Source organism: Solanum tuberosum, unplaced genomic scaffold (genome assembly GCF_000226075.1).
Source record: "Solanum tuberosum cultivar DM 1-3 516 R44 unplaced genomic scaffold, SolTub_3.0 scf00150, whole genome shotgun sequence".
Classification (NCBI taxonomy): Eukaryota; Viridiplantae; Streptophyta; class Magnoliopsida; order Solanales; family Solanaceae; genus Solanum; species Solanum tuberosum.
Genome location: NW_006239073.1, coordinates 493,324 through 509,978, shown reverse-complemented (window position 1 = coordinate 509,978; position 16,655 = coordinate 493,324). Strand labels below are relative to the sequence as shown.

At 33.8% G+C, this 16,655-nt stretch overlaps 1 protein-coding gene across 4 annotated transcripts; it reads left to right on the top strand.

Moving 5' to 3' along the window:
- Window positions 1-163: 163 nt before the first annotated feature.
- On the top strand, window positions 164-13,598 carry LOC102578662 (uncharacterized). 4 transcript variants are annotated; one of them, XM_006352657.2, is made up of 7 exons: window positions 164-527; window positions 705-783; window positions 9,350-9,490; window positions 9,978-10,048; window positions 10,154-11,956; window positions 12,362-12,512; window positions 12,628-13,598. In XM_006352657.2, the coding sequence occupies exons 1-7, from the start codon at window positions 237-239 to the stop codon at window positions 13,353-13,355; spliced, it is 3,264 nt and encodes a 1,087-aa protein (XP_006352719.1). In that variant the 5' UTR covers window positions 164-236; the 3' UTR covers window positions 13,356-13,598. The 4 variants fall into 4 exon arrangements, with proteins under 4 accessions (XP_006352719.1, XP_006352717.1, XP_006352716.1 ...); XM_006352655.2 differs by having other exon boundaries at window positions 12,359-12,512; XM_006352654.2 differs by having other exon boundaries at window positions 12,359-12,512; window positions 12,625-13,598.
- Window positions 13,599-16,655: the final 3,057 nt, after the last annotated feature.

Below are 16,655 nucleotides of genomic sequence, written 5' to 3'. Positions count from 1 at the left end.
GCAAGATCTTCTGGAAGATCGTAATCCTGAGAATCCATTTGAAAGCAGCAATGCAATCATCCCATATCTAAGTCATCATGAGAAGCATCATTGTGATTCTGATGGCCTCATGCCAATGGCCTTGGATACTTTTGGCTGGAAGTTCTTGTCAGCAGCCAGTTCCCCATTGCACAAGGGTTTATCAACCTATAATGCTTTAAGACTGCCTCATATAGAAGATTCAATTGGTCTAACACATGAAGAGATCAAAAACAGCTTATATGATTCAAACCCAAGAGAAATTGCTCCTCAATCAGTTGAACGTGCACTCAACTCTGACATTTGGTTCTCGTGCAACTCTGAAGTGTTTTCTGACAAAGCCAGTGGCAGATCTCTATTACTTGATAATTCAAGCTGGATTACATCTGTTGAAGAAATTTCCCCTGATCATTCTGATGAATGGACATGGAGCTGAAGATTCTCATAAATTTCTGTGGGTCCTATTATCATATGATGGAATGGCAGGATTGCCCCCTAACCCACTGAAGGTATGTTCTTTCTCCATGATTATCCTTCATGTGGCCTTGTTAGACTTATGTTATGCTTGAGATGCAGGAACATGTATTTTCTTCTTTTTTTCCAACAGAATGGAATTCCACCAAGGAAAACATTGTTAATTTCGGGGTGTTTATTGCACTAGCATGACATTAGTCTACTATGTGTAGGTCACCATGTTCTGGAAGCATTCAATGCCAAATACACAGTGCTTAATGGTAACAAATGACTTGCCTGGCTTGGAAACAGGTAATTCCCCAAATTAAGTCTGTAGCTGGGCATGTAGTAGGAAATTGGTTTTTGAGGTTGCAAATAAAAAAAACTTAGTAGTTCTGGTATTTTGCTTTCCTAGGTTTCATTCACTAAGTAAACAAATGTCTCATAGGTATCTATACTTCCACCCCAGGATGTCAGTCTAGAGATAAAAATGCAAGGCATGATGTGTGTGGACAAGAAGCACATCATGGGTTTGAAACCTGCCACAGACAAAAGCCTAGTATGTTAGTGGAGAAGGATAGAGGGGCAGGTCCATTATCCACCAACTACCAAGTCTCTTATCCTGCAATACTAGGACCTCAGGGATTTCTCGATTACTAGAAAATAGGTATTTAGTATATATAGCATTTACTGATGGCACTTTCTGAACAACATTTACTCATTAGTTTTCTTTTACCATATATAGAATGTGACATTGCATAGCCTGTTTAACTGGGAAAAGGCAAGGAGAGTGAAAGCTACAAGTAATTATATCCAAATCTAGAGGGTTGGTAATTTCTCATTACAGTACAACTTGTTTGTATAGGGAAACTGTTAGGAGCTTTCGAATTTCGTTCTATACCATTTCATACAATTAGTTGTACTCTTTCTCGGTTCTCAAAACCATTTTTGTCTTTGCTTGAATTTTGAATTATCATGCAAGGGTGGCGAAAGTTATGAGTAGGGGTATCTAATTTGGAGGTTTCTAATGATAAGTTTTTATAGGGAAATGATTAGAAGCCTTCCAAAAAACTTTTTTTTGGTTTCTCATCTGGCATCAGATACCCGCTTTGTTGTAGCCTAACACATCCGGAGTTGCACCATAATGTTCCATTTTTGAGGCTAGGGTATTCCCTATTAAATGTGACATGATGCCCCGAGTTCGAACTCGAGACCTCTCGTAAGCCTTCCAATTTGATTATACACCAGTTCATAAATTAGTGTAACCTTTCAGTTTTCAAAACCCCTTTTGTCTTTGCTTGAAATTCTTGTTGCCGACTCCTTATGGGGTACTAGATTGTATATAGCAAAATAATAGCCAAGTGTGTTATATTATCTTGTAGTGTGCATTTGGTGAGACTTAGCGGTCAAAAAAGTGCGTTGAAAACTATGAGGTCTTAAGTTTAAATTCTAAGGAGTCAAAAACACTAGTAATTTGTTTTCATTTGTGATCTGTCCAGGGGCGGACCTACCTTGTTGCAATTGGTTCATATGAACCCACTTCGTCGAAAAAATACACTGTATATATACATATATATTCAATCTGTTTTTTGAAACAAAACACTATAGATAATTAATTTGATCCCACTTAAACCAATAGTAACATGTAGCCCAGCGCAAAGTAGTTACAGTTTGACTAATGCATCGCGGGTACGATTCCCACCCACAACATTTAATACTGCTTCATTTTTTTTTAATATGTTGAACCCACTTGGTAAAATTTTTGGGTCCGCCACTGGATCTGTCCAAGCCTTTTGTCAATTGAAGCCTTGGTGGACAGAGTCCTTGGTACCTATGCTGGTGAGAGGTATCTCATAGAATTAGTTGATATGCATTTAATTAACTCAAACATCACAATTATAAAAAATGGTTAGAAGCCTTCCAATTTGACTTATACACCTTTCCATAAATTTGTGTAACCTTTCAGTTCTCAAAATCATTTTTGTCTTTGTTCGAAATTCTTGCTCCTAACCCCTAATGGGGGTATTAATTATAGAGCAAAAGAATAGTCAAGTATTTGAATATGATTTTGCAGTGTGTTTTGTTCGTTTTCCTTCTCGAAAGCTGGAGGTCAACAGTGAAATGTCAATTATAACAAGGAATATAGAATAAGCATAGAAAAAAAAGATGTGTATAGACAAAAAAAGATGTGTGAGAACATGTGTCGAATCTTACAGTGGTCCCCTTTTACCATGTGTGTCAATCTCATTTGTCGAACTTATCAGCTCTTATTAGTTTTGGTTCTTGGCATCTAAAGAATCTTTCTCATAATGTCTCCTAGCACTGTGCCTAAACATTTCTTTAGTCAGTATTAATCCTAATCCTATTGGCTTGTTTAAAGTTTAAAGCATACGAACAAGCTGACCTTTTTACGTACTATTCTTAACAATGAACTCTTTTATTCGAATTTTTACTCAGTTTCTAGCAGTGCATCAAAAGGTGTTTTTAGCTTTGCCGTTTTTGTGCTTAAAATAATGCTTTTTTTAAAAATTAGGCATGTCCTTTTGCGTGTATTTCATTTTTCGAGAAAGAAAGCCATGCTGAATGTTTTTAATTAAATGACTTTCTTTCAGCAGAGGTAATTAGTAAAAAAAGTAACTCATGAGATCTGTAAAAAAACACACACAAATCTTTTTAGGGAGATCATTTTCTTCGTTTAAGTTCATCAATTATCTATTATACTATTGCGTTTTAACTATAGATGCAATTTTTGAACAAGGTGGAATCAAATTGGCTTTGGTCAATTACCTTTTCAATTCGAATAAGATTCAGCCCATTGCCCTTTTTTTGCTTCTTTTAGTAAAAAAAATTTCACTGCGTTAGGGGTCGGCGAAGGAATGGGAATTCACCCAAGTCTATTGTGGGAAGACTCTCACTAATTTATTTATTTTACCTCTCCTCCCACCTTTTCGCTCTCTTGGTGACTCGAATTCACAATCTTGTGCTTATCATCTGAACAACGTTAATGTGAAATCATAATTCTTGATTTTTTTTTATATTTTATTTAGTTAATCCATTTATTGGGTGATCAATTACTTTCATAGTCTAATGGTACTCCCGTGAGTGTTATATTTGGTCATTTTACTCACCTCTAACATCCTTCCCACTTGGATGTATATATAGGCATCAAGATCCTTGTGCCCGTTGGCTCCTTTTGCTGTTTGATTATCTGTGTTAATTAGTTCTTCAATAAGCATGTGTACCAACTCTTACCAATATTGACCAAAAGGCCCAAAAATGGGACCAAAAAGCTCTAATTCCTTTTTAATGGGAAATCAGGAAGGTGACATTTGCTGCATCAGCTAATAGCATAAAATTTAGGAATATTGAATGTCATTATTTGCATGCAACAATACGGATTAATAGGAATTACTACTAATTGTTAATTTTCATTTTGAAAAAGTCACGTCAAATCCGTGAGAAAGGGACAGTTTCTTCATTAGATAGACTTAGATCTCCCTTGGCCTTAATTTTCCACAGAAGATGAGAAAATATTAAATAGAACTAGAAGACTAATGCTGAAAATATAGATAAATTATTACTCGCTCCATCCATTAATAGTTGTCCATCATGCTATTTTGGGATGCCAACAATACTTGTTTAGTTTATGAAATCAATGAATAATTTTACATTTAATTCCTAATATATTCTTATTATTAATTAATTATTTTTCTATTACATTTTTAAAGATATTATATTTATTATATTCAAAGGGTTATATATTAGTAAAATTATCCTTTTATTTATAGTTTCTTAAAAATTATATCAAATTAATAGTGAATAAGTATTGTTCAAAGAGTAATAGTACTTAATAACTTGTTCAACTTAGCTAGAAATGACATTAATGCAATTGTTTTCACTTGCACGTGTGTTCAATAGTAGGCACTCAACTACCTAAATGTAAAAATTAATACAGTGGTTAATAAGTCATAATATAAAATGACTATATATACACCCCTTGACAAAGTTTTGTTGAAAAGGAAAACCTGTTGTTGCTATCTTTTGGTACCTTTATTTTTGGTGGTTAGAGGTTTTAAACTTGAGATCGAAGTCTCAAGCTTAAATCATTGGGCCTCTCAAGAGTAACTCTTAATTAACTCGTTTGACCTCAAGAATACTTAGAGAAAACTTGGGAAGTGGTGTTTGGTCATATAACTTGGCAAATATATTTGTCAAGTATCCCAAGTTCTCAAATACTAGAAAAAATGAGTATTTGGGCCAAGTTTCAATATTTGGAAATTTTAAAGAATCCAAAATTACCCCTAACTTTTATATTTTATAAAAAAATACCCAATATAATTATAACTGAATTAATGACTAGTTTTAGTATGTGTTTAATGTATTGTCTTGCTTATTTGTTGTCTTTTGTTATTGTTGATTGTTATAAACAATATTATAAGGTTATTTTTTTAATGGAACATATTCATTATAAAATAATAATATAGATTTACGAATATTTTTAATAACTTTTAGATCTTATGTGTATAAATCAAATTTTTTGGAAAAAATTAAGGTCAAACACATGGTAAAACTTCACCCTAATATAATTTGTCAAGAATATTTGAGAACTTGGGGCTAAACGCTAGCTAAATTAATTGAACGAACAAAAACTATAATTTGCATTAAGATAGTGCAATTAGCTTTTTTGGCGTAAAAATATTTATAGATTCAAATCACTTAGAGTAATAGATATATCTAGTTGGAAGCGATTGGTAACTTAGTTAAATGATAGTATAAGTATGTTGTAATTTATAAAGCGTTATATTATATTTGGAACAATAATTCTTTATATTTCCAATTTATAAAACTTGAACGCAAAAAATAAAAAAATAAAAATTAAATAATATTTTATTACATCTCATTGGGAACTATCCACACCTTATCATAGACAAAACATGCGCGATGGTGGTACGAATTTTCTTTTTTTTTAAAAAAAAAAAAAAAACATGAAAGGCAAATGTCAGCTAAGTGGAGCTAAGAAATGAATCCTCATTATTATAGTATGATTATATCCATACCGGGTTGAACATATAACTGATAGCCTAAATAGAGCCAACTAGTTTTATTTTATTAGACATATATTTGTATTTTGTAATAAAGTAATATATGATGAAGTATAATTACTGCGTTATGTCTACACATTAGCCCATCGAATTATAACCAAAAATAAAATTTTATGTTATTATAAATTTTAGCTAGTCTGATTGCTATGTGATTCTTTCTTTATTATTTGTATGCCTTTTTATTTATTTATTTATGCATATCATTTTTCTTTTATTCATCATATGTGATAATTAAATTAATGGTCTTGCGGAAACCATTTTTTGTCTTTACGAGGTAAGGATAAAATTTGTCTATACCACTCTCTTCAAATCTCATATGTGTGAGATTTTACTGAATATGTTATTATATAAATTCTAACTAGTAATTAATATATAACTACTATTATATAATTAATATATAATACAGACCGACAATAATTATAAATTATTATGATTAGACAAATGAAAATTTTATAACCGACTGACTGAAAATATTAAGATACGTTAATATGGAGAGTGACTTGGTAAGCAAGAGGGGTCCCTTTTTGTTGTTTGTGGTCATAAGTCTCTCTTTGAGATTTGTAGTCCAATTATATGGTCTTGATTTATCTGAACCAACAAGTAAAGCTACCATCATTTGGAAATTAGCCTAAAATCCACTTTATTTGGTTGGTTTTTTTTATAGAAAAAAAGTGTCTTTTTCTCTTTAATTGGTAGAATAATAATGCTTGAAAAAGCTGTCATGAATAGCTAATGTAAGATTTTGCAATCGAGTTGTCAAAGTCAATGGACAAATGAGCCAAAAGCTTCATTATGAAACTAATCATAGAAAAACTACTTTATTATATGCATTCCATTATTTTATACTATGCCTTTATATTTTACTACTTTATAATTGTACTACAACTATTGATCCCTCACCTTTGCATTGGAGATCTTTTTGTTCTTTTGTGTTAAAGATTCTCTTGATTGTGAAGAAATAAATGTACACATCTTCGTCTTATAAAAACGTTTAGAGGGAGATGTGTAGTAAAAAAATAATTTTTTTGCACAGTGTAGTTGCTTATTCAAAAAATATATATAAGAAACAAATGTATATAACATATGTATATTTGTGTTCAACTGTGACTAACTAGTGCATAGTATTTCATATGTATATTTGTGTTCAACTGTGAATAACTAGTGCATATTATTTCATATGTCTTAATTTATATGATTTTAAAAATAAAATAAAAAAATTGATCAGTTCATAAAAGAATAACATATTTTATTATTTAACAAATATTAAATGATATTATCAATATTTTATCCATATTGGTTCCACTTATTTGGAGAAGTCCACAAAAGTGTGCTCCTTTTAAGGTAATTCTGGTACATTGCGAAGTTTTTCCATATTTTTAAAATTTCATATCGAATTAAACTATATCATATAAATTAAAACGAGTGGAGTGATATATATATATCAGATTATCAGTCAGGAGATGTAAATATTCATTGTCGAACAACCAATTGTACTACTTGTCCTAAAAAATAGTACTAAGGAGAAAAAAAGAGAGGATACAAATCTTGAATAATTTTATTTATTACATTTTTTAGTAAGTGTTGACAACAATTAATAATTATTTCCTCTATCTAATAATAATTATCCATTATTAACTTGACACAAAAACTAAGAAGCAATACATTATAGGGGTTATTTTAATAAATCACCCTTATTAAATATGAGTTATCTAAATATTGAAAAATAAATAATATTTAATAGCAAGAATAAAATATAAATAAAATGATAAATTATTCATTGATTTTATAAACTAAACAAGTATTGTTGGACATCCCAAATTATTCATTTGATTGTCATATTATAAAATTAGACTTAATTTAAAGCTCCTAAAATGAGAAAATAAATGTGGAAGTTATCTCATAATCATGCATACACCTAATTGTATTAATTTTCAATGCATTAAATTGATGGATTCACTTACCTGAAATCTAAATGTTGTTGCTACCAAATTGGTCATAACATTAAATTCAAAAAATGATTAAATTAATAATGCAATAAGGGATAGTTTGCTAATCGGTTTGGAAAAATATTATTGGTTAAAATTATGATTTAATACGATGTTTGATGTGTAATTTAGAAATATGTATATTAATATATTTATAAATTGTGAAGAAATTTATGAATAATTAAATTTTACATAATAATTTATGTATTAGTACCCGCATACCTTTAACTAGCTGCCAGAGGACCCGCAAGTGTAATTTATAAATTCAACAACCCTTCGACGGTGCACCTGTTAATACTTACCAGCTCTATACGAGCCGCGTTTTATGTGGGGGCAATTTTGATGAAATAATTAAGAAGTGGGGTCGAGATACAATTATCCCAAACCATAAGGATCTTTTCTTGTCAGGTCAATTTTATTGTATTTACTAATGAAGTATACCTTTTTTCATTTTGTGTTCTCATTAATCCACAAACTTTTTACTTCACTTCCTCTCTCTCTACTCTCTCTATTAACGTGATCGGTGTGAGCTGATGAAGGCTCTCCGGCGAGTTTCCCACCGGAATGCTAATTTTCAGTTTCCGGCGACTTCTTTGCCGTGAAATGACTGGTAGATCTGTGTCCACATTTTGAGCTTTTCTAAGTTATTTTTCACGCATTTTTTCAGCTACTGTATGAAACCTGCGGCGGTGGCATTGTCAAGTGGTCCTGCATTTCATTGATTGAAGATTTTTTAGCATAACTGGAAGTGTTTTCATTTTCAGTTGCCATTTTTATACTCTCTTCCGATCTATCTTTTCTAAGGTAATTCGAATTAGATTTTCTTTGTTTTTTCTCTTTTTCGTAATTTCGTGTTCTCTTTTCTTCTTTTTTTCGGATTTTAGCTTTTTAAGGTTTTGTTGTTTATGCCTGTCATTTCCTGTCTATTTTATTTCAGGGTTCATTAGTAATTACTCTGATTGGTTTGTTAGTTAGTTTCGTAAAAAAATATCGTTTTTTTACTGCTTTTGTTATGATTTTTGCTTGACTGGTTGATCTGAAGTTTCATATGGATTTTTGTGTATTTTCTAGCTGTATAATCTAGGTCTAAACAGTGTAATGTATGCAACAAATGGTTGAATAAGCTAATTTTTTTGTCATTCGTTTATCCTGGTCAATTCATTGAATTCCATCTATTAAAAGGAAAAATTATATATTTCAAAAATAATTGATAGAAATACAGCAATAACGCCATTGCAGCATCATAAAGGAGTAGTTCCCACCCGGGTGCTATTTTTCCAAATTCCTATTTAATGGTTTTAATAATTCTCCCTCCTCAGTTTGCTGTGAAGCTGTTGTTGGAGAAAATGCATCTTTTGTAGCTTCACATATTGGGATCCTTGGCATGAATAACTGAAGTATGAAAATCTATGTCTCCATTTAGACGTAGCAGAATGAGAGGGTGAATTGTCTGATATTAGATTTTCTCTATGATTTGACTACTATAGTTTGTTGATAACATTTTTATTAAATCATGTTACTTATCTCTTCTGGGTTTTCTGCCTATACCTGTAAGCTTGTTCTTTAAGTTCTTGTTCTCTCCTAATTTGTTCCGAGTACCTGCTACTCGTGGCTTCAATGTTGTATGGTTGTATTATGTTTGCTGACTTGAACACCTCCCTATTTATTTGGCATATCGAAAATTATAAGTATTTCGGATTTGATTCTCTACTCTTTGGATATTAATGTTTCATGAGAGAAGGATTGATGCAGCACTGTGGAATTACATTGTTAATTTTGTGTGTGTCTCAGGTGGTGAGATGAATGGGTTTCAGAATGGAAAAAATTGCAATCTTGATAAACCTTTTCCAGGATGCTTGGGACGAATGGTGAACCTTTTCGATTTAAATTCTGGGGTGGCAGGAAACAAGCTTCTTACAGATAAACCACATGGTATTAATGAACTTCTTTGCTATATATGTTTCCTTAGTGTTTGTTCCATCTTTGATTTTTGAACTCTCTATTGAGATTTACATAAACAAGACACTAATGAAAGTGCTGTAGGTAAAAAACATCACCATTGTTCCGGTTAGACCTTCTTCATCTTCTTTTTTTCTTTTTGTGATGAAGAGTGTTTATTAGAACATTTTAGTGAAGTTGACTCTTCAAACTTGGGAACGGTGCATAAATAGTATTGTTTGCTGAAGACTAATCGCCTACCAAGTTTAAAAATGATATATGATGTATGGGTTGGCTGTGTATGAATATGACTGCCTCCATGTGGAGCTTTTTTCATTTGCATAAAATAAGGACCTCCTGCAAGAACAGTTGAATCTAGTTTGAATTCATATGGATGATTTTGAGTATTTGATTTTATTGTTTTTGAATCTTCTAACCGTAAAATTGAATCTTTGTGTTGACTTGGCCCATCTTACTGCAGGCTCTCTTTCGAGGAGCCAATCAGATGTTGTCAGGATGTATCCTTCTGGGGATCAAATAGAGGAAAAAATGGTATATTTTCAGACTATCTCTAGATGATATTAATTAAGGAAGCAAGATGAGCTGGGTTTTGTAGAATTTGGCTTCAATACTAATACTCAGATATGGTGCATGCAGATTGTTTCAGATTTGAAGAGAAACAGTTCAAACAGGAAATCAAATGGAACACCAATGAAGATGCTTATAGCCCAAGAAATGTCCAAGGAAATAGATTCTAGTCAGAACCCACCTAGTCTTGTTGCCAAGTTGATGGGCCTTGATGCTTTTCCAACTCGGAGATCTGTTTCAGCCACACAAAGTCATTTTGGAGGTCATTCTCGATGTCATACTGATTCCTCTTTCAGTTATTGCCAGCACGAAAACGGATCTTTGATGGAAGAAATGCATCAGAAATTTCATCAATGCCCAGAAGAGAATGAATATAAAGATGTCTATGAAGTCTGGCAGCAACCCACGAAGATAAACTGTGTGAGAAGCAAATCTCCCCAAAAGGCAAGACACGACGAAACCAGTATTGACAAGAAGGTAGCTTTTGTTCGTCAGAAGTTCATTGAAGCTAAATGTTTATCTATAGATGGAAATCTTCGCCAGTCTAAGGAATTCCAAGAAGCATTGGACGTTTTAAGTTCCAACACAGATTTATTTCTCAAGTTTCTGCAAGAACCCAATCCAATGTTTTCGCAGCAGTTACAAAAGTTGAAATCTGTACCTCCTCCTCCTGAGACAAAACGAATTACTGTTCTTAGACCAACAAAAATGGTGGATAATAGTAGATTTGGTGAATCAGGAAACAAAAATGAAAAAGAGATGAAGAGAGCCACCCAGGTGGGTCAGGGAAACAGGGTAGACGAAAGCCATTGTCCGATTTCCCCTCCTGCACCAGGGTGGAATATTGATGAAAATCCCGCTCAGCCGACAAGGATAGTGGTGTTGAAACCAAGTCTTAGCAAGACACGCAACTGCAGGGTTGCAAGTTCTCCACCTTCAGCATCACCAAGAGTATCAGAAGCTGAAATGAAGTATGTAAACATAGAGGATAATGAAGCACAGGATTCAGGAGAAGTGGCCATATCACAGAAGATGCATGAAAACCTTGGTGGACACAGAAGGGATGAAACCTTGTTTTCTTCTATGTCTTCCAATGGCTACATTGGTGATGAAAGTTCATTTAACAAGTCTGAAAATGAGTATGTTGCAGGAAATCTCAGTGATTCAGAAGTCATATCACCAGTTTCTAGGCACTCCTGGGATTACATTAATAGATTTGTCGAGCCTTATTCCTGCTCCTCCTTGAGCCGTGCATCTTATTCCCCAGAATCTTCGGTTTCTAGAGAAGCCAAGAAGCGACTTTCAGAGAGATGGGCAATGGTGTCTTCTAATGGAAGTTTTCCGGAACATAGACATCTGCGAAGAAGGTCCAGTACATTAGGTGAGATGCTTGCTCTTTCTGACACAAAGAACGCTGGAGGAATGGAGCAGGAGATTAGCAAAGAAGAGCCCGGAACTTCAAATTCCAACTTGATGAATAATTCCAATTGTGATGAAGTCATTGATGAGTCACCAAGGAACCTCTTGAGGTCTAAATCTGTTCCTGTATCTTCGACTGAATTCGGTACGCTGTTGAATGCAGATGTTCCAGGTCCTGAGACAGGAAAACCCAACCTTCCTGAAGAGACAACAAAACCAAGAAGCACAAAATTGTCACTGAAAAATCTGTTGTTCTCAAGGAACAAAAAACCAAGCAAAGACAGCGGACGCCATCTGCAATCCAACAATGAAGTGCAGTCTGGTGTTAAGTCTTCACATTGTCCTGCAAAAGTTGATCCAGGACGTGAGTTCTCGTCAGCCGATCTTCACAAATCACCAGGCAAACTAGTTTCCCAGAATTCGTTTGGGGAGCAAGGCATAATTTCTCCTGAGGTAAAGTACTTTCCTCTTTCAAGAAACACTTTCTGGGTGATACCTTAGTGTGGTTTTATGGGACTAATTAGGGGAAATCAGTTTGATTCCATTTTCTGTTCATTTAATTTGATGGTTACCGAAACAAAAATCAGTTTATTTCCACTTTTTTGGTTCTTATGTTTTGATGGTTATCATCTGTCTCCTGAAAAGTAGGCAATAGGAGTTCTCTCAACTTTTGATTCGTCTCCTTGTAATTTCTTGCATACCTTTTTTTTCTTCCTCTTTTGTGATTTCTGTTAAAGAGGTTTTATCAATCTATGGGGGCAATCTGTTGTACCAACTGTAATAGGATTTATATGACTATTTCACAAATTGACTGCTTACAAAGAAATTCAAAGCTCATTGATGTTGTACTTTTAGCAGGTTGGCCTGTTTGTATCAAAATCTTTGCCCTTGGAAAATCAATGTGAGAGCCAGGACCAACCAAGTCCAATATCTGCTTTGGATACAACATTTGAAGAGGATGAACATCCAGCATGTATATCCTTTGGCAGGACGAAGCCAGATCATCATGGTAAATCATGTAACTAGTGACACCTAAAGCTCTATTTTTCCCTTTTGTTTTTGATAATGTGCTATATGTGCAACTTCTAGTTTGACCTTTTTTTTGTTTGGATCAAATCTAGCAGGTGGTGAGTTGTCTGTTGACCCTATAAGGTGCAATCTGATTGACAAATCTCCTCCAATAGGATCAATTGCTCGTACTCTGTCATGGAACGATTCCTGCGTAGATACGGCCAGTTCAGTTCCTTTAAGACCATCCTTATCCACTTGGCGGACAGAGGAAGAAGAAAAAGAATGGTTCTCTTCTGTTCAAACTTTATTAACGGTGGCTGGCCTTGATGAAGTGCAATCAGATGCCTTCTTATTGATGTGGCATTCGACTGAAAGCCCTTTGGATCCATCTCTAAGAGAAAAGTATGTTGATCTCAATGAGAAGAATACACTACACGAGGCCAGGCGAAGACAAAGGAGATCAACCCGAAAACTTGTGTTTGATTGTGTAAATGCAGCACTGATGGAAATCTCAGGATATGGGCCAGACACTTGCCAAAGAGCCATTCCCCATATTGGGGTTAGTAACAATCTTCCAGAAGGAGCTAAATTGATATTGGTGGACCAGGTGTGGACCCGAATGAAGGAATGGTTTTCTAGTGAGGTGAAATGTCTCTCTGGTGATGATGATGAGGACGGAAACAGCCTGGTGGTGGATGGAATGGTGAGGAAGGAGGTTGTGGGGAAGGGTTGGCTTCAATATTTGAGGTTAGAGATAGACAATGTAGGAACGGAAATTGAAAGGGAGTTGCTGGCAGAGCTTGTGCATGAATCCGTCATTGAATTGACAGGTAGAGCGTGATAAGGCTTTTTTCCACTTAATTTTTGTTGCCCCAAATTATGTTATCTCTCCTGTATTTATTATGTTTGCCAACAATGCTGCAAACATTGTTTATATTGCAATTCTGTAATGTTTTTTACATCTGGAATTGTTTTGCATTGTATGCTTCGGCTCTGGTCTAGTTGTCATTTGTACAGTCTAACTAAACTAAGTAAGTTGAGTGCCGACACAAATGCAGTTTCTTACACTTGACAATTCACCTTAGCTTGTGTTATGAATTGGTCTCACTTTTTTGTTTTTTCAGTCATCCACTATATAAACTCCACAACCACAAGTCACGATGCATTCTAGAGTGTGGTTTAATGGTCAATAACATGAATGAAAACTTAGAGAGATCAGAGTTCAAATTTCATCGAAGCATAAATAGTCAAGGTGTCAGGTGTGTGTCTAAGCCTTGTAAGATATGTTCTTTTTTCACTCCCCCCAATCATAAGCAACATACTCGGTGTAATTTTGCTTAAAAGTGTACATATATTTTCCACAGGCCCTCAACTCAAGAGAGACTATTTCAAAGTAGTTTGGAAAAAGAACTAGGAAGCTAAGAAGCCATAGGAAATAAAATATGACAAAGTATGTTGAAAAGAAATGAATAGTAACTATAACGAAATAATAAGGTAATCGAATTATGAGGGAAAAAACAGTAAGAAATATTTAAGGACAAGAGAGCCTACAAGAGTATATCCTACTACTAATGGTATGAAAGGAAAGGAGAAGCCAGACAGGCAGGCAATACACAACTGTCTACTGACCTAATCCACCCCCACCCCTTGTGGGTAGCCAATGTGACTACAAGCACGTGTGATCATCCCCAAACTATGTGAGTCATTTAAGACCTCATTTGGCCTCTCTGGCTAAAAGTTACCAATAGTCATTATTAGTTCACTGAAGAAGGAATTCTTAGGTGGAAGTACCAAGTCTTTTAACTGGACCATAGATGGAATTAGAGGAGGAGAAATCTCGTGACTATAACTCTTTGAATATCCCATGCATCTATTTATTCTACTTCGAGCTCCCTATACTAGAGAAAGCAAAAGATCTATAATGACGACAACATAATATCTACACATTGATTTTCCCAGCGTTACAAAAAAAAACACTAGGTAACTCTTTTCATTTGTCCTAAACTTGACGGATATAGTTACCTTATATCTATTGCTAGTGAGAGGTGACAAGTATCCCATAAAATTAATCGAGGTGCGCAAAAGCTGGTCTGGATACCACGATTATCGGAAAAAAAATATCTACACATTGATTTTCATGGGCTGTACAGCTAATAAAATAAAAATGTCACTGTGCAAGCGAAGCCAAAAGATTCACATGCCGACCATATGCAGGAAAAAAGTTATCGAGAATCTAAGATTTGAAGTTTATGAGCCGTGAATGTCATATATTAAATGAATTTTATCATAAAAAAAAAAGGTTTAGGACCAAAAAAATTGGATTTTGCCGAACGTGCACCTTCTACTCTTTCTGCAATTTTTTGTTACTTAACTATAGTAAAATGATACTTATATATTACTTACTTTGTGAAATTAAAGGTTGTAGTGCTAATTGATTTGGTATAAACACTCGTTCCGAGTAAGAAAATTTCTCAATATACTATTAGCTAACTAGGGATCCTAAAGGTAAAATAAAAGCCCCCGCTGGAAGTGCTACAACAGTAGGTTAATTTGTCCTTCGAAAGTCATATTCACTAGAACTTGATTGACCCATGTACATTTATAACGAGGAAAAGGACTTACTCAGACTCCATGTATGCGCCAAATCATGTTAATGTTGAACGACAAATTGAATTAAGAATGCATTACCTAACCATAGTTAGGCAAAATAATCCTATGAAAAAAGCAATTGTCATGGATTTATTGGTTTGATGCATATACCGGGTGTGTAGGGACGGAGCCCCAACCCCCTTTTCTTGGAAAATTACAATGTATATACGAGGGCAATTTTTATATATAGTAAATGATAAATTCCTCTTGTGTAAACGCCAAATGCCAAACTTTTTTTTAATCCTTACAAAATATGGAGAAACCTAATATATTTATTACTATGTGAAATGAAAAGAAAAAACAAGGCAAAGGGCAAAACACTTGATTGTTGGACCACACACTTGTTTTGCCAAGACAAGAGTAGGACCATAAGGACATTAATTGCACATGTTTTATGGGTATATTGTTCAATGGCTTGTTCAATCACACCTAATTGCTGACCCTGTTGGTACAATACAGCACAAAGTTTTCCACACTACCTAATTCAATTAAATTATCAACATCCCAATATAGATGTGCAGGACATTTAACCTATTAAATAGGTGCAACAAATGCTATAGCAAAAACATATCTTGGATATAAATGAAACATATATATATATATATAAAAATACACTAGAGATGCAATTTCATCAGTTCGAGTAGTATATTACCCTGTTTTTATTATAGAGTTATCTGTTATTATAAGTCAACTTAGAGAGTGTAAAAAATATAATGCTTTGTGCAATCGAATATAAATTCATTCAAAAATGCTAAAATTCTCTTCAACCATCATCCGGCGATGAGATAAAACGAATAAAGAAGACAATAATTTTGTAATCAATTAACAACAAAAGCAAGGTGAATTATCCTTATTCGCCTTAATCTTGGCGGGTATATTTAGTTGATAAATGTTCCAAGGAAGGATAACATATGCTTAGTGGATTAATTAAAGATAATTTATTTGTATATAACTATAGTTCTGCTTCTAATTACGAGACAGAGCAACCGTTTCTGTATTTACGAAACATAACGATAGTTTGTAACCATGCGCAACTGAAATACATTGTATCTGTACGGATAGCAATGGTGAAATACATTGAATCTGCACGCATAATAAGTGAAGTACATTGTATTTTTGTGAATAACAAGTGTATTCATGTGTATACATATATACAATATCTAACTTGTATCCACGTATATTGCTGTAATAAAAAAACTATCGTCATAGTTATGTATTTTTCTTAAACTACTGTATTATAAATAAATACAGAGCATTGGTTTAAATGCTGACAAATTGAATGGAACACTAGAAAAAAGAAGAGAATCAATTAAATTACGCGGTTAAGCAAACTTATACTATTTAATTACTCATCATAGCTATAGTTTGCTATAATTACCACTCACGACTAATATTATACATTAATTATGTGGGCTGACTTCGAGTTTGTATAATTAGCCACGTTTGTATATGTATAATTCGCCAGAATATACAAATACATATGTATAATATA